This window comes from Oncorhynchus clarkii, chromosome 9, assembly GCF_045791955.1.
Source record: "Oncorhynchus clarkii lewisi isolate Uvic-CL-2024 chromosome 9, UVic_Ocla_1.0, whole genome shotgun sequence".
Lineage (NCBI taxonomy): Eukaryota > Metazoa > Chordata > Actinopteri > Salmoniformes > Salmonidae > Oncorhynchus > Oncorhynchus clarkii.
In genome coordinates, this window is record NC_092155.1 from 28,168,087 (window position 1) to 28,192,502 (window position 24,416).

The following is a 24,416-nucleotide window of genomic DNA, read 5'->3' on the forward strand; positions in this document are numbered from 1 at the left end:
GAGGTCGTCGGGAGATTCCTTCAAAACCCGTCACTAGGGGCAATGGTCAGCGCTATTACCATCAAGTAGGCTTGGGTTTTGCTAGGGCAAAGTTTCCCAAACTCTGTCCTCGGGACCCCAAGGGGTGCACATTTTGGTTTTTGCCCTAACACTACACAGTTGATTAAAATAATCAAATGATCATCAGGCTTTGATCAGTTGAATCAGCTGTGTCAAACTCATTCCCCAGGCGGCCATGTGTCTATGGATTATCGCTCCTACCTTGATTGATGAATTAAGGTCACTATTTAGTAAAGAACTCCCCTCACCTGGTTGTCTAGGTCTTAAATGAACGGAAAAACTAAAAACCTACAGACACTAGGCCTTCCATGGAATGAGTTTGACGCCTGTGTTAGGGGGGGAAAAACTAAAGTTGCACTCCTTGGAGTCACGAGGACCGAGTTGGGGAACTCTGTACTAGGGTGTTGTGGATAGGGATTGTGGATGGGCGTAAGCCGCAAGCTCTGTTCAATTCAATTGCAATGCTAGACACAATTATTTTTATTTTTTTTATCTAGTCCAAACCTTACCCCTTATTTTAACAATTCGGGAATTAATGCTTAAATTTAACCGTGGAGTTTGTTTTAACCCTAACTTAACCATTCGGAATTAACGCCCAAATTTAACCATGGGATGCGCCGGCGACAACAGCAGGTGGCTCAACTGATCACAGTGACAACCCATAAACAACAACGAAATTTGACGTTTGGGGAAAAGTCTGGATCTGAAGTCAAACCATGAGATCTTGTTGTTTATGTCAACGTGTTTAGGGACTTACTTACCATCATCGGTTGTGGGGAGCAGCTCTCTAAAGTGCTGATGAATAACATTAGACCTAATGGTTAATGCAAGTGTGCTGTATACCTAATTCTGTACTTGAATATGACGTATGAGTGATATTAGTGTAGGCTATATTACCAGGTCATAACAATTCTTATTTTTTTTAAAACAATGCAATTCAAACACACGAATAACCATACAGGGTGTTTCTTTGTGTTGAACAATGATCTCATGATGTCAATAGCTGGTAATGCATCTCACTAATTGGCATGTGATACAAAGAGGGTAGCGAGCAGCCAAAATATTCAACAGCAGTGGTAACTTCATCACCAGTAGTATAAAGATAACACGGTCTGTCTCATACACAAATATAGCCCATCTGTTTCACTCAATAGGCATGTGAGAATATTCGCACCCTGGCATTACTGTGGCAAACACAGAGGCGTGGTTTGCTAGAGCGTGAAGAAACATGCCACTGCTCACTCATTTTCTCACTTTACATGTGGCAATGGCAACAAGCTCTCACAGTCTCACTGCAGAATTAGACATTTATCCACATTTCCCAAACGTCTAATTTTGAAGTTGCTCCAAACAACAAATTTCTAATTGTTTTTGACAACCTGGATTGCTCCTTCTGCTCTGCATTGTTCCATTGGGGTTAGGGTTAAGTTTAGGTGTTAGATTAAAGGGTTAACGTTAGGGAAAGGGGAAGCTAACATGCTAAGTATTGTGCAAAGTTTCTAATTATCTAAAATAGTCCGTGATGAGATTCGAACTCACTACATTTTGGGGTGCCTTTGTTCGCGTTATGTACAGAATAATACCAAATGCTCTGAGAACAGGTTGCTTGGCTGGTTTTGAAGGCATTTCCCAGATGTCCTCGGGATATGTATAGACATCCAATTTCAAAGTCAATCTTGAATGATCTCCTTGGGCAATGTTTTGTAACGATGTATGCAGCACAGTATGTGTTTACATGATTAGGCTAGTCCTCTCTTGCGCCACATGCGGATAAATCATATGTAATTGCGCAACTTGGAGCTCATGTAAAGAGCCATTGGAAAATAACACACTATCAAAATATAACTAGTGTCACAGCTTGCCTCTTGAAATGACCCTCCACAAGTTCGCCTTATTCGGTATAAAGACAAAAGTGAGGTAATGAAGCCAAGATCCGTCCAAACCGAGATAAATCACTCCTGCATAAAAGGTTTATCAAATTAATATCGCAGACCATGAATTACATCACAAGTGCATAACCATGCACTCTGTTGTAGCCAGATATGTCTTACCTTCAGAGTTTGGAGAGTCCCATCACACGAAATGTTTGCCTAGTTATGCGCCGAAACTAAAATAATGTCAGCCTCTACGCCAGGATACCTTCCATAAACAAATTACCAGACCATGTAGGTTGGCTGGCTATGGTCTAGATCACATTGATCGAACTGTACGGGTGTAGTTTTTTGGGTAGCATCTAGACCAAACGATAAAGCCTATGCATGCACTTGCAAGTCCTTGAAAAAAGACGCAGTAAATCATGCGAAAATTAAGTCACAAGTTCCAGATATGAGATCCGTTGGAGTTGATGCTCCACAGCTACAGGTCTCAAATACACGTCTGCCCATGCGCTTATGCAACGCACTACTACTGCCAGCTGCCAGTACTTAGCGCCAAGTTAAAATAGATGCCTGTTGCGGTTTTACTCTCTTTACTCGAGATCGCTAGAGCCGTACATAAGTAATATGCTGTGCTGTGAGGTTAACACTGCAGTGGTTCAGCTCAATCTCCAGTCGCACAGTTCCGCCTATTTGCGATGCATCATCGTATATAGCACCCCACCGCCAATAAATGTGCATGAATGATAACGGTATTTATTTATACATTTGGGGCATATAGGCCTGGTAATTTTGTTCTTGGGCAATCTGTTTGAATAGTCTTTCACAATTGATAGGTAGATGTAGACATGGGTTACATTTTACCGCTTTTTCGGGAAGAATTTAGGTTAATATAAGCCTAACACACAGGCACACTGTCTGTTTGACATATCAGTGTTCAACATGCAAAACATCTAGGCTGCATATCCTCTGAACATTCTGACATTGCGAGACTACGGAGAACGTTCGTGGCATGTCGTTGTCCAAGAATTGAGCAGCCTCCTGATTCAGAATGTTTTATGTGGTCTTGTTAATCAATCGATTGTATAACAGTAGGCTATTTATTAGCATCAATAAAGACACTGGTGGCTCAAGTCACAGAGAGAGAGACTCGCAATGCCCGTGTGTTTTTAAACTAGAGATGCCCACGTGATGTCAATCAATCTTAAATTCAGAATTTAAACCAATGAAATTGCAGTACTCACAAATGCCCATCCTCCAAAGTTCTGCCCAACCAGGAAGTTAGAAGCCGACGGTGTCAGAGGTAGGTTTTAACTTTATGGAAACGTCACGTCGTATCTTTTGTAAAATAACACGATATCATCAGCACAAATATACTGATGTCACTTAACTTTTATTTTTCTCTGCCATAAGTAATTTATAAGATGGGGCAAATAGAAGCCGATACATGTTACTTTCACGATTACTATTGCCTTTCTCTGGTTGACTGCATGCTTTACCAACAGTCACTGTCCGGGTATAGTTGATCAGCTAACCAGTGTGGTCATTTAGTGGACACGTCATATTATACTTATCATAAGTACTGTATTACTTACCCTACTGAGGCCTACAATTCTCTGCATTTCTGTCTATAGCTTACTATACAACAGATTGTGATAGGAAATATAGGTAGTCTATTCGGTGTCAATAACCGTTTATTTTTGTCTCATCTCATACCAGACCATTGGCTAAGCTAAATAAGCGGGTTGTTTCCTTCAGTGGAAACTGCAACACACTCAGCTTCTCACAGGTTGTGGAGCGGGGCCCTGGGACATGGGCACCTGTTTATTTTCATACACTGATCTTCTCTTGTATACACATCGATTCATTGTATACATTCCAGAGGACTGACGAGAGGTTACTAAAAGGCACCATGGACAGCAAGGAGGTGGGAGCCATGCTAGAGGAGTGTCACAGGGCTGCATCTGCAGCAGGTCTGGTGGTTGTGGAGCCCACAGAGGAAGTCAAGCTCAACTTCCAAAGATACAGAGGTACTCCAGCAGAGGGTGCTCTTTGCCTAGTTCTAAAATTAAGGCTGGGACAAAGTTTGTAGCTTTGCGGGGCCATAATGTGTTGTCAGGTGTTTAAATCTAGCGTAGAATAGGATTAAATACAAATCAAATAACTTAATTTGCCTTCCCGAGTTGCGCAGCGGTCTAAGGCACTGCATCGCAGTGTTGCAACGTCACAACAGCCTGGGGTTAGATCCAGTCACTAATGGCTGTGACTGGTAGTGCCATAGGGTGGTGCACAATTGGCACAGTGTTGTCCGGGTTAGGGGAGGATTTGGCCATGGGGGACTTTACTTGGCTCATTGCGCTCTAGCGACTTGTGGCGGGCGGGGCGCCTGCAGGCTGACTTCTCTCTTCAGTTGATCAGTTTTTCCTCCGACACGTTGGTGTAGCTGGAACCACCGCTACCTCTCCTGAGTGTAGTTTTCTGTCGGAGTAAACCCTCGAGGTTTACTGTTTGTTTTATTGTTCACATCTTTATGCAGGAGTTTGCATTCACTCGATGTTGAGTGAGTTGAAAACAAAGGGGTTTGAGAGATCTTACAAAAAGGAAAGCCGTGTGTTTATATTATAAACGCCAGTAATGCAGATTTAGTCCATCTTCAGGAAACTCATTTGTATGAAAAATTGTCTCTTTTTTTCAGTCACAATAGGGAGATAGGCCTATCTCGGTCATGGATCAAACCATTCTGCTGGTGTTTTGACGCTTATCCACAAGTTGAAAGGCGACATTCTAGAATCTACATCTTCACGATGGGTCATTTGTTTTGTACTTTTACGCTTTTTTTCTCCCCAATTTCATGACATCCAATTGGTAGTTACAGTATTGTCCCATCGCTACAACTCCCCTACGGACTTGTGATGGTCGAGAGCCATGCGTCCTCCGAAACACGACCCTGCCAAGCTGCACTGCTTCTTGACACACTGCTCGCTTAACCTGGAAGCCGTCCGTACCCTTGTGTCAGAGAAAACACCATCCAGCTGGTGACCTAAGTCAGCTTGCAGGCGTGAAAAAAAATCCAGAAAATCACATTGTAGGATTTTTTATGAATTTATTTGCAAATTATGGTGGAAAATAAGTATTTGGTCAATAACAAAAGTTTATCTCAATAATTTGTTATATACCCTTTGTTGGCAATGACAGAGGTCAAACGTTTTCTGTAAGTCTTCACAAGGTTTTCACACACTGTTGCTGGTATTTTGGCCCATTCCTCCATGCAGATCTCCTCTAGAGCAGTGATGTTTTGGGGCTGTTGCTGGGCAACACGGACTTTCAACTCCCTCCAAAGATTTGCTATGGGGTTGAGATCTGGAGACTGGCTAGGCCACTCCAGGACCTTGAAATGCTTCTTACGAAGCCACTCCTTCGTTGCCCCGGCGATGTGTTTGGGATCATTGTCATGCTGAAAGACCCAGCCACGTTTTATCTTATATGCCCTTGCTGATGGAAGGAGGTTTTCACTCAATCTCACGATACATGGCCCCATCATTCTTTCCTTTACACGGATCAGTCATCTTGATCCCTTTGCAGAAAAACAGCCCCAAAGCATGATGTTTCCACCCCCATACTTCACAGTAGGTATGGTGTTCTTTGGATGCAACTCAGCATTCTTTGTCCTCCAAACACGACGAGTTGAGTTTTTACCAAAAAGTTATATTTTGGTTTCATCTGACCATATGACATTCTCCCAATCTTCTTCTGGATCATCCAAATGCTCTCTAGCAAACTTCAGACGGGCCTGGACATGTACTGGCTTAAGCAGGGGGACACATCTGGCACTGCAGGATTTGAGTCCTTGGCGGCGTAGTGTGTTACTGATGGTAGGCTTTGTTACTTTGGTCCCAGCTCTCTGCAGGTCATTCACTAGGTCCCCCCTTGTGGTTCTGGGATTTTTGCTCACCGTTCTTGTGATCATTTTGAGCCCACGGGGTGAGATCTTGCGTGGAGCCCCAGATCGAGGGAGATTATCAGTGGTCTTGTATGTCTTCCATGTATGGATATTTCTTAATTCCATTATTTTACTTTTAGATTTGTGTATTGGTGTGAATTGTTAGATACTACTGCACTGTTGGAGCTAGGAACACAAGCATTTAGCTACACCCGCAATAACATCTGCTAAATATGTGTATGTGATTTGAATTCTTCAACTATGAAGTCAGAGTTGTAGCCATTAAATGTGCCAACGAGCTGAAGCACCTGAAGAACCTTAGAGAAAAAGATTTGATGAGCGAATTTGAGCATTTCTGAAGGAAGATGATCTTTCTCAAGAAGAAGACTCTATTTAAATCTTTACAATTAGAACAGCTTTACACATTTGGCAAAGGGTGCCTTTGTCAGACCAAGAACTAAATGGATTGAAGAGGGGGAAAGAAACACCAGTTATTTTTTAATTATCAACATTTATCAATTCCTTTTATGAAAACCTTTACAACTCACAATTTCAGGGAGATGGTTGTGAAAGCTACATTTGCCACATTCAGAATTATGTCCCTGTAATTGAAGATGATTTCCACTCAGTTTTGCGATTCACCTGTGTCAATCGAAGAAATTGGAGAGGCTCTGAATTCAATGAAAAAAGGTAAATCACCTGGCCCTGATGGCCTGTCAGTTGAATTCTATAGACAGTTTTGGAAGTTACTAGAAGACCCTATTTTTAATGTTTCAAAATTGCATTGAAAATGTGAAATGGTCTCCACTATGAAACAGGACCTTATTTTCCGAAGCCTGGTAAAGACCCTTCTCTCATTGACAATTGGAGACAAATTAATTTATTAAATATTGATTGCTCTGGTTTATGCCAAATGATTAAAGAAAGCAATAGATGCCATTTATAAATTAGACTCAAACAGGATTTATGAAAGACAATCACAAGTTCCAACATTCGTTTAGTCCTGAACCTTTTAGATTATTTAGATGCAATTGACTCGGATGCTGTTTTATTTTTGGACTTTTGTAAAGACGTTGAACATTAATTTCTCTTTCGGTCTCTGAAACTTATTGGTTAAGGTGAAAATTTTTATCAAAGTCATTCACATATTTTACAAATATATAAATAGTTCTGTGATACCTTAATATATCCAAAAGATTCAGTATCAACACAGGTGTATGACAGGGATGCCCAATTTCACCCTTTTTATTCATTTTGGTAGTGGAACTTCTATCTCTAGATATTCTGAATAATGCAAGCCTGCATGGCTTATCCATTTTTAACAGAGAAATCCACATTTCCCAACTGGCTGACAATACTACTCCTTTAAAAAAATAAAAATAAGCATTAAGGGCATGGTCTTGGTCTTAATTATATCACGGCATTCTCTGTTGCATCTGGATTAAAACTGAATGTTTTCTAAATGTGGAATCTTGTGTTTATATGACTGATGATAAAGAAATATAAAACATTCCTGTAAAGGACTGTTAAATATTTAGGAATACATCTATCCAAAAACCACTTCGTCAGTATATTTTATGAATTTCTCTCCTGTAAAAATGTAAATTAATATATTTAATAATTGTCTACAAAGGGATCAAATCAAATTTTATTGGTCACATTGTCACGCTCGTCGTAATGATTAGACCAAGGCGCAGCGTGAATAGAGTTCCATATATTTTAATAAAACTAAAAATCACCAAAACAATAAAGAACAAATGAAACGTGAAGCTACTGGTGTGCCCTCAGGCAACTACATGTAGACAAGATCCCACAACTAACAATGGGGAAAATGGCTACCTAAATATGATCCCCAATCGGAGACAACGATAAACAGCTGTCTCTGATTGGAAACCATATCAGGCCAACATAGACATGCAAAAACCCTAGATGACAAAACCCCTAGACATACAACAACTAGAGTACCCACCCTAGTCACACCCTGACCTAACCAAAATATATAGAAAAACAGAGAATCTAAGGTCGGGGCGTGACACACATACACATGGTTAGCAGATGTTAATGCGAGTGTAGCGAAATGCTTGTGCTTCTAGTTCTGACAGTGCAGTAATATCTAACAAGTAATCTAACAAATTCACAACGACTACCTTATACACACAAGTGTAAAGGGATGAATAAGAATATGTACATAAAATATATGGATGAGTGATGGCCGTGCGGCATATTGCAGTCTGGTATAGAGTACAGTATATATGAGATGAGTAATGTAGGGTATGTAAACATTATATAAAGTGGCATTGTTTAAAGTGACTAGTAATGCATGTATTACATCCAATGATTAATTGTAAAAGTGGCTAGAGATTTGAGTCCGTATGTTGGCAGCAGCCACTCAATGTTAGTGATGGCTGTTTAACAGTCTGATAGAAGCTGTTTTTCAGTCTCTTGGTCCCAGCTTGATGCACCTGTACTGACCTCACCTTTTGGGTTATAGCGGGGTGAACAGGCAGTGGCTCGGGTGGTTGTTGTCCTTGATGATCTTTATGGCCTTCCTGTGACATCGGGTGCTGTAGGTGTCCTGGAGGGTAGGTAGTTTGACCCCGGTGATGCGTTGTGCAGACCGCACCACCCTCTGGAGGGCCTTACGGTTGAGGGTGGTGCAATTACCGTACCAGGCTTTGATACAGCCTGACAGGATGCTCTCGATTGTGCATCTGTAAAATTTTGGCAGTGTTTTCGGTGACAAGCCAAATTTCTTCAGCCTCCTGAGGTTGAAGAGGCGCTGTTTCTCCTTCTTCACAATGATGTCTGTGTGGGTGGACCATTTCAGTTCGATCACAGACAATCTATACTTGGAAGAGTGCTTCTGTCCAAGGCAGAGGGGCTGTCTCGCTTTGTGTACCCCTCATTATCTTTATTTGTAAATCCCTCGCCCTGTAAAGAGATCAACAAGACCTTTCTTGACTTCATCTGTAAAAATAGGTCTCAGAAACTAAACAAGTAATTCCTCTCATAAAATATCTGAAGGTCTGGAAATGTTGCATTTTGTTGACCTAACACTTTCAATATAATTTGGTTGAAAAGATGTGTTGACAATACAGAATCCATTTGGTATTTCATTCCAAACAATGTGTTTTAATAAATTGGGAGGTCTTCCGTTTTTATTGAAATTTAATTATATTCCTGAAAGATTATCCACGAAATTGGCTAGGTTTCACCAACAAGCTTTAATGTCCTTTTTGGATTGTAATTTAGTATTTTCTTGTTTATACCTGTGTTTTGTTGGACATGTTTGATGTAGGGATGTGAATTGTTAATTTTGTATAAAATGTTTGTATGCGAGCGGGTGTCAAGAAGCGCGGCTTGGCGGGTCATGTTTCGGAGGACGCATGACTCGACCTTCGCCTCTCCCGATCCCGTTGGGGAGTTGCAGTGATGAGACGAGATCGTAATCACGGAAAAGTGGGTTAAAAATAACGATCATTTATTGTGAATGACCTTATCGCTTACTGTATAATGAACCCATAGATCTCAAATAGGCCCATTTTAACTTTAGAGTAGCTTTTAGGTATTCTCAAAGCATATTTAAGTAAACTTTTTTTTTTTTTTTTTTACTTTTCTGTATTGTTTTTCTCTTCACCCATATTCTGTCCCCTAATTTCCAGAGTCCCTGCCAGTTGAACTGAGCATGCTACTGCAGGAGGCAGTGGCGATGAGGTGGCCATTTGTACCAGAGAAGTGGCAGTACAAGCAGTCCGTCACTTCCCAGGACAAAGTCAACTTGAAGGACGTCATTAGTCTGCATCTACCACAGCTACTGGTAATATGGCCCTACACGGCTGCCACTCATATCAAAGCAAAATCAAACAAAGCACTCCCTGATGAAGGCATGTGTGTTCTAAATGTGTCAATGGTATACTAGGGTGACGTGGGACGCAGGCTAAGATATATTTTTAGAACTGTGTTTAATTTATAAATCAAAAAATATTATTTGGACTATTCTGATTCAAGATCCAAGATGCCCCCCAAAAAAACAGCCATTTATCACAAAAAGACTGTCTTCAAAGTATTTTTTTTTTAAACTTTTGATTCATTTTAATGTGTCAGGCTCTGCTGAAGGCGTCCATCTTGGCCAGGGAACCCCAGTGGGCGGCAAGTGTGGTCTTCCTGATGGATCGGTTCCTGTATTGGACAGATGAGTCCAGCCGGCTGCTGAAGATCACCAAGCTCCTCCACAGACACTACCCAGGAACCCCCATCGCCCCCCAGCTGGTCATACGACAGGCCAGGGTCTATCTCAATGACGGTGAGTGAGGTCATCATTCTGCGACTTCAGACTATATTTCTCACAGATTGGTTATTTGTTGTTTACTGACGATATTAGAGTCCATCTCTTTATCATGCGATGTCTCCATGCTGTGTATTGGAATACTAGTTATCTGTTTTTAATTTATTTACCATACTATCAAGATAAAGCTCCTTAACCTTTAAGTATAATTCCACCCCAAAAGTATATCTTGAAAACGTGATTGCTGACAAGCAAAACATGTTGCGAGTATGCCAACAATGGACTAATGAAACAAATACCAAAAAAATAGTTTTGGGGTGGAATTTTCCTTTTAAGTATATTGCTTTGTATCATTTGTCATGCTTGTTGTCTCGCCCACAGGTAAACTCCAGAAGGCAGAGTACATACTGAGCAGTCTCATCAACACTAGTGGAGCAACAGGTAGGCTTATAAAATTAAATTATCTTACCATTTAATGTTCCCCCATGAGGGTCTGTGTCAACATGCGTGTTTGAAATCTGCAGGTTGCTGGATATATCAGTCTGACAGCGATAGGACTCTTATCCAGGCGGTCAGTGTGCAAGTGCGTGGACAGGTTCTGCAGAAACTGGGTAAGGGAAGAAAGAGAGAGAGAGAGAGGATGCATAGCATTATGTCTACGCATCCTTTCCCCCCCCCCCCCCCCCCATCTCTGAATTGTATGTTTCGTCTCAGGACTGTGGCTGGAGGCTGCTGAGCTGATCTGGACCTCCCTGGTCGGCTATTACGCTCTTCCTCAACCTGATAAAAAGGTGGAGCCTAAACATCCAGTGCACCCCAATGAATAACTGAATACTAAATCACGCAATCTGTGAACTGCTCATATTTTTCCTCCAGTGGTGTTAAAAACTACTTTATGAAGGTTTAATATGTGTTTAGTATGCGTTTTAACTTAGTATGCATTTTGATTTGTAGGGCATTGGAACGTCCCTTGGGATTCTGGCCAACATATTGGTGTCTATGAATGATGGCGACTTCCATGCATTTAAGACCAATCCGGGCATTGACTTGGTGAGCACTCAAGTCTTTAACCAATGAAATCATTTGTGTTCTAAAGATACACATTGACGTCTGTGTAAGTTGTATGATTTATGACGCTTTTCTAATGTCTCTGACCGCTACATGACCTCAGTGTATGCCTTTATGTCTGGAGTAGTGTTTCCTTGAGAACGATGGCCACCGTCTCCTCTCAGCAGCTGAGGCAGCTAAAATGGCGGTGGTGTACAGCCAGTATGCCTCACTGTACGTGTTAACCAATGTGGTGAGTCCTCTCTTTCTCTCTTTTGTGTTTGTCTTGGGGGGGGTGGATAAGCGAGAAGTCTTCTAGAGAGGCTGGAGCTTACTGCTAGGTGAGCACTGTGACACAACTGCCTATTAACATAATACTAGATATTATGCTATGTCATTCTCTTTCTTTCTTTCTCCAGGTCACCCAAGGCACCTGTCTGTTGTCCTACAGTTTCTCAGTAGAATGCCCCCCCTCGGACAAACACTCCTTCCTCCTCCAGGCCAAGGAAGCCTTTGAGATCGGCCTACTTACCAAAACAGGGGGGGACATGGTCACCAGCAAACAGGAGCTCCACACATTCCTCAAGGCAGCCTACTCTCTGACTGTCAGTCACAAGTGGCTGGGCACCCCTCAGAAGACAGTGGACCAGGCCAGATTGGTATGCCGGGAGGCTTTGGAGAAGTTCTATGCCTACTGCCATGCAGACAGCCAACAGAGAGATGCTCTTTGCACTGGAGTTATGAGTCTGATAACCCAAGTGAAGATTCTATTGCGGGTCAATCCATTCTTGAACTCAGACAAGGGGTCGTTTATCCCAGATAGCTATAGAGACGTGGTGGAAGAGCGAGCAGTGCGGTTCACTCTGGATGGTTTCTCCCAGGTGATGGGGAGGTTCAGGCAGTACCACACCTCAGTGTGTGAGGCCTCTGAGGCAAGCTGTAGGAGGAAACATGAAGGCCACCAGGCTGGACTCTGTATAACAGCACTGGGGACCACGGCAACGGCCCCTAACACAGAGTGTGCCACTGAGAACCACAAGCCCCAAAAAGCCACACATAAAGAAGAGTTACACAGAGACAAAGCACCCTTTTGTTTAGCTCCAAGGTTACCTCAGGAACAGGAGCTCTGTACAACTCTGGGTAGCACTGAAGAGCTACCAAGCAATAGCTATAATAAAATGTCCCTCAAATCACTCAGTAGCAGCTTTGGGTCCTCATTTGAAAAAGTATCTTTGAACAGCACTGGTTCTCCCCTCAGCTGTAGTGGCAACAAAGATGGCAGTGTTCCGGATAAGGTTAACATGGAGAATCTGTGCGATCCAAACTGTCTCACCGAGGTTAGTGAAGATGGGTTGGAAAATGGGTCCGAATCTAAAAGCAAGACCAGGAAAAGAGATATCAGAGCAAGTCTCAGTGCTCAGGCAGGATCCAACTCTTCCACCCGGGTCACTTCCTCATCATCCACCCACACCGGAAGTGATGTTGAGCAGTTTGAAATGATCGACGAACAGAGTCTAATCGAGACTGCGGAGACCGAGGAGGAGTGTCGCAGGCGTGGTGCGTCAGTGTCGGTGAGACCTACAGGAGACGGAGTAGTGACTCATCCAGAGTACCAAGACAAGTCGAGGACTTCCTCTTTCAGCTCCATTGGCGACAGCCTCGGCTCCCAGTCGTCATGGCAGAAACTATCCCTATCTGACACATCCCGGGAGGCAGCTGCAGTACCACAAATAGGTTCTGCAGCCCCAGCAGCTGTAAACGAACACCGAGGTCCCGCCTCCTCGCAGATAGTTCCGAACTTCACTGTGGATCAAGAAGCAGAAACGGAGGAAGACACTGGATCCCCTCACCCCTTTGGGCCTAACAGTGCTGCAGCGTATCACAGAAGACCTCCACAACTAGGATCCGAGGGCCTCATCCCAGAGCAGTGTCTCTCTACAGAGATAGACAGCTCCTATGAGATGGTGGAGAAAGAGATAGGACACATAGTCCACAAAACTGAACCCTGTGCTGGAGAGAAGCAGATTCCCTCTCACCCAAACTCCTCATGCTATACCTGTCTAAAGCACGGCATCATGGGTGGTCTAGTGCCTGAGAACCAGTACGTTTTGACAGAGGAGGACTACATCGCCCTCCTGGCTGGGATGTGTCATGGCTGTATGTTAAAGAGACTGCAGAGTGACATGAAATTCAAGCTTGGGAAACAGAAAAGCGCCTACAGTGAGTTCCTTTTGCCTCGTAGTGTTATAGAAAATGTAAAGTCATGGTTGTTTTGTGTTTTTAAAAGGCAACTTGAAATACTTGAAATAATTATTAATTACTAATAAGATGAAATATACAAATGTAATGTTTACATACAGTTCAATGCTTTCAAAAGGTTTAATGCACCAACGGCCACTTCAGATAGAGGTTATTTAACATTAAGATTATGTTACATAAGATGCTCAATTTCTTGAACTTGTACTCGACTATCCTTAAACTGTGATGGAAATGACTCGGTTCTGAACATAACTATTTCCAGCATACACAGTGGTTCATACTGAACTTGACACCGGTTGCACTGAAGTTTACAAAACAGAAATGACAAGTTATTTATATTACATGGTAAAAAATTGTATTTTGCGTAGTAATAACCTCTAAAAAAAAAACGTGTTCTTTTCTCCAGGTGCTCTCCTTCTGAAGTACTCCAGGGCCTCTGGATTGTGGACGTCCAGAGAGACCTATGTGTACATCGGAGAGCCAATAGGGAAGCAAGGCCAGCAGAGAATAGCATTATGGGTGCAGTTTCTACACCAAGAGGAAAGGCTGAGTAGGTCAGTAGGGATAAATCAAGATTTAATTGAATCCAGCACAGAAACACTGAATCCTAACTCCAGAGATACTCACATTTTCGCACAGTCTCCCATCGACATCGATGCATGATTTTATGTTTTGGAAAAGTAAACATTGTGTGCCCGTCTCGAGTTAGGATTGGGCCCTAACGTGAACATGTTCTCCGCGTTTTTCATTTCCCCCTTCAGCTATGTGGGGAAGGAGTACCTAGAACCTAAGGGCATTCAGTTCCACCTGAGTGACGTGGAGAGGCAGATGACGGCCCAGTACTACGTGACAGAGTTTAACAAGAGACTCTACAAGGAGAAAGTGACCGCTCAGATCTTCTTCATCCCTTCAGAAGTGCTACTGGTAAGGCATTAACTAACGTCCCACGAATCATTGATTCATTGGTGATTGTAAGTGCTCTGATAGCCTGGGCCCAGATCTGTTTGAGCAACTCCATAGAAGTTGGCTATACAGCACAAACAGGTCTGGGCCCAGGCTAGTACTCCGTGGCTTAGCTTCCTGATGTATTATGCAATGAGGTGATTGACATTTTAATAACACCGTTCAAAATGAAATATTGCCATACTTTTCCAGACGACCCCCCCCCCCCCCCCCCACAAACACACACACACACACAACTAATATTTTTTATCATTTGATTAGCTTTTTTAATTAACATTGGGACCTGTTGTGCCAAAGCCACACTTCACCAAATCAAATTAAGTAGAGCACATTTCATACACAGTGAGTGTGCTTTACCCTAAGAAGAAAGAAACCAATCCAAAGAAAGAAACAAACTTCACCATGGTCATATTGAAAGATGGGATTTTTATTTTCTGATAGCTGCTTATTATGAAGGACTGTTTTTACTTGCTATGACTGATATGTGGTTGTTTTATCGGCCTTAGTTGAGTGCATTGACTGTAAGTCGCTCTGAATAAGATTGTCGACTAAATTGCCAAAACGTATTGTAAAATGTCATGTTTACACATCTTCAGAAGAAGTGAACCTTCCTCCTGTTTAGACAGCTGCTTGTTTTGTTTCAGATCTTGGAGGGGGATGAGGTGGTGGACTGTGTGACAGTGGAGCCCTACATGCTGGGGGACTTTGTGAAGCTCACCAACAACACTACTAAAGTGGACAAGCGGTTCAAGGCGTCAGAATATGGAATCGCTTTCGGACATTTCACCTACCAGTTCTCTGGATGCCAAGAGGTTGTTGTCGACCTACAAGGTGTGCGCGTGTACATGTGTGTGTGTGCAGTGTGCGTGTGCAGTGTGCGTGTGTCTGTCTATGTCTCAGGTGACTATAACGTTCATTTGTTGAATCTTATAATTCAGCATTTTACATTACATTTTCTACATGTCACTAAATGTTTTTCTTTTTTTTTCTCTTTCTTTCCCCAGGGTGGGTGACCGCCAATGGGAAGGGGCTGACGTACCTCACAGACCCTCAGATCCACTCTCTCAGGACCCCTAAAGGTGCCACCAACTTCGCTGAGAGGGGGGTCAGTTATTTCCTAAAGGACCAGCATGGACCAGAATGCAACAGTATCTGTGACCTACTGTCACTGGGCAAACTGCAGTAACATACGTCTTGAAAACAGTGACGTCTACTCCAGATAGAGATGTGTGTGTGTTTGCTTGGGGCTCCTTGACAACTCTCGAACAACATATTGTTTTGGCCTAAAATATGTGCATTGCGATCCCCTACTACAATGCACAATGCACATTCTGACCTATTAGACATGGGCTGATCATGTGGTGAAAACAGCAGTGTAGTGAAGCACATTCGGTAGCATGTGATTTCATTTCTAGAAGTGAGAATTGCCTGCCCCGTTTACCAACCACAACCAGTTCTGTTAAAATCAGGCCGTACTGTATTTTCAATGTACTGTAAATGTTTTTGTGACCCTTGATACCACTCTGGTTTATATATTTATTACCTAAGGCCTGTGCTCTGTTGTAGCCCACAAAGTTTTATTAAATTGACATTGATCTGTTTTAATTGCTTTTGAATTGATTAAATCGGATCACAGAAATGAGAGATGAACCTGCTACTGTGTATCCGTTCACCTGTCTCTAGACCAAACACTGGATGGATTGTTGCTCGACTGATTCGACCAAACAAGGAAGTAACATCCATTGGTCTGGTTAGATTAGCCAGGATAGCACCTGACACTCACCACAAACAAATGAGGCGCCAAATGATTTGTTAATTCAATGTTACTTGATCACATCTCGCTGAGTGAACCAGGGATGTATTCATTAGGCACCAAATGGAAGAAAACTGACTGAAACAGGGAGGGGCTACTTAGATTTGTCCAATAAGAAATACTCATTTTGTTTTAAAACATTTACAGTCGTGTGCCCTAATGGATACAACTCGGAATGACTTACACAATATTCACTAGGCGTAAGTTCAGGCGCTCTAGTTCTTTGCATCAGGTGACTTGCCCACCCCCCTGGATCATATGACCGTGGTGTCACAGATGGTGCTAATAGTGCTTGTGACCTGTTTTATTCCATTACATGTTTTACTAGCTTCCTCCTTCAACAATGGTTATTTGCACAATCTTGTCCTCTCCCCTGAACGGCTATACACAGGAAACAGAATACAGTACTTACAGTGGGGGCGAGGGGTTGAGGTACCGATCAAGTACAGTTGAACAATATAGAAATATACCTATGACAGCAAAAAAAATCTTTAGACCTATCACACTCCACATATCCACATATTCATTCAGATCAGACAGCTATATCCTGAAGTTATATTGCTCAGGTACTGTCACGAAACGCATTATTATATGGCTCTTATCAAGATAAGATAACAGCCTTCACAGTTCATTATCTTAGCCTGGCCCATGGAAACATTCTTTAGTCTCATAGGACAGGGGTTTCTGGGCCTCTGGTGAGATTGAAAACCTGGCACCTGTGCCGATCTAGGATTTGGAGCCTCGGTGTCGTACTGTTTATAAGGAAGTGACTTTGCACTCCTACAGCAGTCCCGTCTGTTTGTTGGCGTGAGTGTGTGTGACATTTGGAAGCATGAGGACCTTCGTGTTGTTGATGTGCCTTGCAGTGGGCTGCCTGGCTCAGGCACCTCATCCGTGCAGTAAGTAAAAGACAGAGAAATTGTATTGTAAATTGAGTTGTTAACCTAAGAGTGTGTTATGAATGCCTGACCCCCAGTCAAAGATTAGCTCCTGCGTACAGCATAGTCCTGATTTAACACCTGTGCATTGTACTGGAGGCAGAGCAGAGCTGTAAAAGTAATGTGATGGCAATTAATTTTCTTCTATGTTTATAATGTGTAGTCCACTTTTACGGCTAAATTGGCCGTTTAGCAAAACAATGGATAAATGTTTCACTTGTTACCAATAAAACACATTTCCCTTGCTCAGGGTCTCCCCCTCTTCTGACCGGAGCCCTGTCAGTGGTAAGTCTGTTTGTTTCTCCGTAGTAGGTGGGAATATGGGAGTTCCCATAGCAATTTATTTTATTTATCTGTTATTTTACCAGGTAAGTTGACTGAGGACACGTTCTCATTTGCAGCAACGACCTGGGGAATAGTTACAGGGGAGAGGAGGGGGATTAAGGAGCCAATTGTAAACTACAATAACATCAGACGGAACATTTTGACAAATACTAGAAATATTTAGAAAATCTTGATATCCTGCCTTATATACTGAACAAAAATATAAACGCAACATGTAAAGTGTTGGTCCCATGTTTCATGAGCTTAAATAAAAGATCTGAAATGTTCTGTATGCACAAAAAGCTTATTTCTCTCAGATTTTGTGCACAAATTTGGTTACATCCCTGTGAGTAACCATTTCTTCTTTGCTAAGATATTTTTTATTTTACCTTTTATTTAGCTAGGCAAGTCAGTGAAGAACAAATTCTTATTTTCAATGACGGCCTAGGAACAGTGGGTTTAACTGCCTGTTCAGGGGCAGAACGACAGATTTGTACCTTGTCAGCTCACGGGTTTAACCACTAGGCTACCCTGCCCGCCCCAAGATAATCCATCAACCTGACAGGTTAATGCTGATTAAACAGAATGATCATTACACAGGTGCACCTTGTGTTGGGGACAATAGAAGGCCACTCTAAAATGTGCAGTTTTGTCACAGAACACAATGTCAGAAGTGTGTCAAGTTTTGAGGGAGCGTGCAATTGGCATGCTGACTGCAGGAATGTCCCGCAGAGCTGTTACCAGAGAATGTTATGTTAATTTCTCTACCAACGTCGTTTTAGAGAATTTACGTCCAATCGGCTTCACAACCGCAGACCACGTGTTTGGCGTTGTGTGGGCAAGCGGTTTGCTGATATCAACGTTGTGAACAGAGAGCCCCATGGTGGGGCTATGGTATGGGCATGCGTAAGCTACAGACAATGAACATAAATTGTATTTTATTGATGGCAATTTCAATGCACAGAGATACCGTTCCAACAGGACAACCACCCTAAGCACACAGCCAAGACAATGAGTCCCATTGCCGTGCCATTCATCACTTCATGTTTCAGCATGATAATGCACGGCCCCATGTCGCAAGGATCTGTACATATCTGTACTCACCAGACATCTGAACTCACCAGACATGTCACCCATTGAGCATGTTTGGGATGCTCTGGATCGACGTGTAGGACAGCGTATTCCAGTTGCCGCCAATATCCAGCAACTTCGCATAGCCATTGAAGAGGAATGGGATAACATTCCACAGGCCACAATCAACAGCCTGATCAACTCTATGCAAAGGAGATGTGTTGTGCTGCATGAGGCAAATGGTGGTCACACCAAATACAGACTGGTTTTCATGATCCACGCCTCTACCTTTTTTTTAAAGGTATCTGTGACCAACAGATGCAGAATTGGATTCAATTGTTTTTCCCCCCTCGTCAATCTACACACGATGACAAAGCAAAAACAGTTGTTTTTTTTAGACCTTTTTGCTTATTTATGAAAAATAAGAATCAGAAATAACTTATTTACATAGGTATTCAGACCCTCTGCTGTGAGACTCGAAATTGAGCTCAGGTGCATCCTGTTTCCATTGATCATCCTTGAGATGTTTCTACAACTTGATTGGAGTCCACCTGTGGTAAATTCTATTGATTGGACATGATTTGGAAAGGCACACACCTGTCTATTTAAGGTCCCCCAATTGACAATGCATGTCAGAGCAAAAACCAAGCCATGAGGTCGAAGGAATTGTCCGTAGAGCTCCGATACAGGATTGTATCGAGGCACAGATCTGGGGAAGGGTACCAAAACGTTTCTGCAGCATTTACGGTCCCCAGGAACACAGTGGCCCCCATCATTCTTAAATGGAAATGGCCAGAAGGAAGCCGCTCCTCTGTAAAAGGCACATGACACCCCACTTGTAGTTTGCCAAAAGGCACCTAAAGGACTTTCAAACTCTGGTCTGATGAAACCAAGATTGAACTCTTTGGCCTGAATGCCAAGCTTCAAGTCGGGAGGAATCCTGGCACCATCCCTACGGTGAAGCATGGGGGTGGCATTATCATGCTGTGGGGATGTTTTTCAGCAGCAGGGACTGGGAGACTAGTCAGGATCGAGGGAAAGATGAACAGAGTAAAGTACAGAGATCCTTGATGAAAACCTGCTCCAGAGCGCTCAGGACCACAGACTGGGGCGAAGGTTCACCTTCCAACAGGACAACAACCCTAAGCACACAGCCAAGACAATGCAGGAGTGGTTTCGGGACAAGTCTCTGAATGATGTTGAGCGGCCCAGCCAGAGCCCGGACTTGAATCTGACCGTACATCTCTGGAGAGACCTGGAAATGTGCCATCGACGCTCCCCATCCAATCTGACGGAGCTTGAGGACCTGCAGAAAGAGCTGCTTTGTCATTATGGGTTATTGTGTGTAGATTGAGGGGGGAAACTATTTCATCCATTTTAGAATAAGGCTGCAGTGGTGTAAAGTACTTAAGTTGTTTTTTGGGGTAACTGTACTTTACTTAACTATTTATATTTTTGACTACGTTTACTTTTACTAAACTACATTCCTTAAGAAAATATTGTACTTTTTACTCAAAGTACTCGTTACATTTTGAAGGCTTAGCAGGATAGGAAAATTGTCAAATTCACACACTTATCAACCAAACATCCCTGGTCATCCCTACTGCCTCTGATCTGGCGGACTCACTGATCACGCATGCTTCGTTTACAAATTATGTTGGAGTGCCGTTGGCATTCCGTAACTAAAAAAACAAGAAAATGGTGCCATCTGGTTTGCTTACTATAAGGAATTTGAAATGATTTATACTTTTGATACTCAGGTAAACTAAACGCTTTTAGACTTTTACTCAAATAGAATTTCACTGGGTGACTTTTACTTGAGTCATTTTCTATTAAGGTATTCTTGCTTTTACTCAAGTATAACAGTTGGGTACTTTTTCCACCACTGTAAGGCTGTAACTTAAGAAAATTAGGAAAAAGTCAAGAGGTCTAAATATTTTATGAATGCACTGTATATACAGTATATGAAGAAAAAAACAGAAAATACAAATTTGGTTTAAAAAATATATATATGCAAATAGTATATGCTATATATCTCACATTCCTGTCCTTTCAGGCAAATGAGAAGGTTAATGCATATGCAAAATACGACTATGACGCGTTAGGCGAACGTATCCGCTTCAAGGAGATGGGATCTTATGAGAACAAGACATTCGGCCTGGATGCCCTTCTGCTCTTCAGAGAGGTAACAAACACTTATTCACAACAACAACCCTGTATTCAATACAACATACTGGTACACAACTCAGTCATGCACATTCAATTTATTCATATAAAAACAGAGCTACATTGTTAGAAAAATAATGGTTTCCTACAACAACAAAAACAATACGCCTGCCATGAAACAGATGCTTATCTTTCCCCAACGTCTTCCAGGGCGTCATGTATACGATTAACCACAAGAACCGTACATGTAAGAAGGAGAGGCTGAATAAGGAGGACTTCCACCCCATGGAGATCCCTGCAGATGCTGCTCTGCTGGGGCAGGTGATCCTAGGGAGCTCCTCTGGTCCAGGACAGGGTCTGCTGGTCAACACCTGGTATGGAGAACGTGCAACCCCAACTGGTGGTAAGGGGCATGGCATGCAGTTGGTTTAAATGTTGCCTTTCATTTGGGAGCTTCCTCTTACTGAGGAACGCCAAAGTCAAATGTAATTTGTCACATGCGCAAAATACAACAGGTGAAATACAACACCTTTACTGTGAAATTAGTTTTTTTTAAGTAAGAAAAAATTGCTAAATGAACTAAAGGCAAAATAGTAACACAATAAAATAACAATAGAGGCTATATACAAAAAAGGGTACCGGTACTGAGTCAATGTGCAGGGGTACGGGTTAGTCGAGGTAATTGAGGTAATATGTACAGTACCAGTCAAAAGTTTGGACACACCTACTCATTCAAGGGTTTTTCTTTTATTTTTACTATTTTCTACATTGTAGAATAATAATGAAGACATCAAAGCTATGAAAGAACACATGGAATCATGTAGTAACCAAAAAAGTGTTAAACAAATTAAAATATATATTTGAGATTATTCAAAGTAGCCACTCTTGACAGCTTTGCCCACATTTAGGCAGGTTACCTTGGTGTTCTAGGGCCCAGGCACTATGGTGGTCTGCTTGAAACATGTAGGTATTACAGACTCGGTCAGGGAGAATCATTCCTAGCAACCTTTTTTAAAATTTTTTATGGCAATTAAAGTTTGGTGATTTTTGTGTTCTCAAATCAAATTTCTGCTCCCTGATTTTGTTTATCTGATTGATCAATTTAATCTTCAGGTAAAGACAAGTGGTTGAGCACCTTCACTGAGTTTGGCTGCATACCTGTCAGCACTACGTACTACACGGACAAGACTGGCTGGGTGCTTACAACGTAAGTGTGTATATTATTGGGCAGTGTGTAAAATATGACTGGTTTTTATTTTTAAATGGCTGAGTTTTTGCTCTACTGACAATGCTATAATAGTAATATTTGACATCAATATATTGTCTTGTAGGCCTATGTAGTGTTTGTTACATATCCTCATTCTGAGGAAGTTCCTCAGTCCATTTTGTGCTCCAAAACATTCAAAAGAATGTCTTCAGTAGCTAGTTTGACACTTCTGGAATCATCAAAATCCATCATTTCTATATAAAAGTTGAATGAATTATTAATTAGTACTTTCATAATTATCCCGACGCATGGATTTGACTTTCGTTAAATCTACAGATAAGATATCCATTATGCTATGTGATAATTCTGTTTATTTCTTTTCACTTACAGCTTCTTCAACATTGTTGTTGGGATCGATGACCCCCAGCAGTTCTTCCCTCCTAAGTTCTGTCAGGGCGCTAAACTGGATGCGACTGCAGATGCAGCCAACTTCTACAGCATTTTTAAAAACATTAACTAACGGACCAGGTCCTTCATTTTCTTTTCTTATGAGATTTTCACACAACCATTGCTTATTTTTAACCTGTGATAAATGTTTTAATGAATTTATAAATAATTATAAAAAGGGATAACTCATTAATGTATAAGAAAAGGGTTAAACCATGAATTAGAAAACAATTCCAGTACTGACCATGTAACATGTGAACATTTTACCTTTGACAAATGTTAATTGCTTTCCTTATCTACATATAGGCCTTGGAAATGTAAACTTGCACTGTGAACTGTCCTTCTGAACAAAATGTAAAGTCTACAGGAATTGTTCTATAGTATAGTTAGACAGCTCTTCACAAGACCTCTGTTCATATCGTGTAGACAAAGAAAGAAATGTGTGTACATCTTTTGTCTAGATAAAAGTTGGTCAGTTGTATCAAGAAATGTATTATTTATTACAGTCACATCAAAGATGTTCACTCCCTGACTACGCATACATACACAAACAACTATCTACTGTGCTACAGGATGAGCTGTAACTTGGTAGCAGTAATAAGTTACTCCCCTTAACTCTCCCACCTCCTGCACCCCCACATCGGCAACCATCATCCCCGGCTCCTGGCCCTCTTTCTCCAGCCACAACATTCTGGCATCAGGGTCCTCATCTGAGAACTGAAGGAGAGACCCAGAGTCCCTCAACACCTTTAGGCACTGCTTAAGCACTTGACTGGCCTTGGCCCCACCTTCCCTCGACCTTAGCAAGGCATCTATGGTGCCCTTGTCTAGAATGAGGTCTAGGCTCTCAGAACCAAAGTGTTTGTGGAGATGAGTGCAGTCCAGTTCTAAGAAGTCCAGCTTAGAGGAAGTGTTCTGAGGTTGCAGGGCTTTGGTTTCTGTGTGTTCCTGCATAAGGCGCACAGCAATAGCGGAGATGTCAGCGCAGGTCACCTGCACTGGCCAGGGAGAGTATCTGTATATGCAGGGTCCCAGGGCAGAGGTACCACAACCCATGTCCAGAACATGTAGGACATCAGAGTTGTGCTGTGAATGCAGCATAGGCAAGATGAAGTCCCGGATTGCGTCGAAACCAAAGAACCACTCAAAATTCTTGAAGTTGGTTGCCTTGCTGTTTTCTGTGTAGAACCGGTCCCATGTTGCTTTCTTGTCCATGTTGTTGATAAGTTCAGCTACAGAAGTAGGGACAAACGAGGGTGAATGTCAGGAAGAGAAAAGACATACTAGCGGTATTATATTTTTGTCAGTTCATGAGTTTCCTTAAAATAACATTTCATAGAACAAATGAGAGCGCCTAAAATATTGCTAACGTTAGCTCGATACTGACAATGAGTATCTAGCTATAGTAGCTAACGAAAACTTAGCTGTGGAGATTAGCACAAACAAGCTAACTTGACCAACCTGTGCTCAAATTACATTTCATCATTGAACGGGGGTATTTGCATACAAAAATAAAGGCCTTTGAATTTAACCTGTTTAACTAGGCCAGTAAGTTAAGATTTTTTTTCTTTTTTACAATAACTCTTCTTTTTTACATTGTCAGCTCGGGGATTCGACCCGGCAACCTTTCAGTTACTAGTCCAACGCACTAGCCTACATGCCACCCAAAATCAATGAATCAATAGAGAGCAAGCCACTGTCTAGCTGTATATAGCAAGTAAGATAGCTAGCTAGCTTGCAGCCACCATAGAGGTCAACTGTTAGCTAGCATTAAAAAGCCATGCGTTAGTTAGTTTGCATCAACTCATTTTACAAGACACCAATAAATTGAGACATACTTGTCAGACTGGAGTGGTGCCTTACACGTGTGTTTGCAATTAACTTCCCTAACCTCCTTGGCGACAGGACGTTTAAAATCAGCGCCATGATTCGTATCTCTCCTAGAAATCCTCCCTCACGCACTGCTGAACAGCAAGCTAGCTACCTGCTGTGTGCGCAGTGGAGGGCAACTGAGCATGCGTC

The 24,416-nt window shown here is 42.1% G+C and overlaps 4 protein-coding genes across 6 annotated transcripts in view; 2 read left to right on the forward strand and 2 right to left on the reverse strand.

Moving 5' to 3' along the window:
* The window catches only part of LOC139416167 (RAS guanyl-releasing protein 2-like), a 76,024-nt gene extending 73,470 nt beyond the window's left edge, over window positions 1-2,554 (reverse strand). Inside the window, exon 1 of one of the 2 annotated variants that reach the window (XR_011635068.1) lies at window positions 2,112-2,463. The gene's annotated coding sequence lies outside the window, so the exon portion shown is untranslated. Of the gene's footprint in view, window positions 1-2,111 lie in introns of both variants that reach the window. The other variant, XM_071164515.1, reaches the window with a different exon arrangement.
* The window catches only part of LOC139416165 (alpha-kinase 1), a 103,806-nt gene extending 87,739 nt beyond the window's left edge, over window positions 1-16,067 (forward strand). The window contains exons 1-14 of one of the 2 annotated variants that reach the window (XM_071164513.1): window positions 3,210-3,237; window positions 3,817-3,964; window positions 9,537-9,691; window positions 9,979-10,177; window positions 10,541-10,600; window positions 10,684-10,770; window positions 10,874-10,950; window positions 11,114-11,209; window positions 11,355-11,459; window positions 11,626-13,426; window positions 13,872-14,019; window positions 14,227-14,389; window positions 15,073-15,259; window positions 15,433-16,067. In XM_071164513.1, coding sequence (XP_071020614.1) covers window positions 3,847-3,964; window positions 9,537-9,691; window positions 9,979-10,177; window positions 10,541-10,600; window positions 10,684-10,770; window positions 10,874-10,950; window positions 11,114-11,209; window positions 11,355-11,459; window positions 11,626-13,426; window positions 13,872-14,019; window positions 14,227-14,389; window positions 15,073-15,259; window positions 15,433-15,614 — 3,378 coding nt within the window. In that variant the 5' untranslated portion in view covers window positions 3,210-3,237; window positions 3,817-3,846 and the 3' untranslated portion in view covers window positions 15,615-16,067. Of the gene's footprint in view, window positions 1-3,209; window positions 3,238-3,816; window positions 3,965-9,536; window positions 9,692-9,978; window positions 10,178-10,540; window positions 10,601-10,683; window positions 10,771-10,873; window positions 10,951-11,113; window positions 11,210-11,354; window positions 11,460-11,625; window positions 13,427-13,871; window positions 14,020-14,226; window positions 14,390-15,072; window positions 15,260-15,432 lie in introns of those variants that run through there. The other variant, XM_071164514.1, reaches the window with a different exon arrangement.
* A 902-nt stretch (window positions 16,068-16,969) lies between these two features.
* LOC139416170 (ependymin-like) lies at window positions 16,970-22,883 on the forward strand. The gene is made up of 6 exons (XM_071164518.1): window positions 16,970-17,140; window positions 17,430-17,464; window positions 20,631-20,759; window positions 20,951-21,143; window positions 21,854-21,947; window positions 22,338-22,883. The coding sequence occupies exons 1-6, from the start codon at window positions 17,074-17,076 to the stop codon at window positions 22,465-22,467; spliced, it is 648 nt and encodes a 215-aa protein (XP_071020619.1). The 5' UTR covers window positions 16,970-17,073; the 3' UTR covers window positions 22,468-22,883.
* Window positions 22,884-22,952: 69 nt separating this feature from the next.
* On the reverse strand, window positions 22,953-24,394 carry LOC139416169 (citrate synthase lysine methyltransferase). The gene is made up of 2 exons (XM_071164517.1): window positions 24,233-24,394; window positions 22,953-23,626 (listed from the first exon to the last, which is right to left on the reverse strand). The coding sequence occupies exons 1-2, from the start codon at window positions 24,318-24,320 to the stop codon at window positions 22,953-22,955; spliced, it is 762 nt and encodes a 253-aa protein (XP_071020618.1). The 5' UTR covers window positions 24,321-24,394.
* Between the last annotated feature and the right edge of the window lie 22 nt (window positions 24,395-24,416).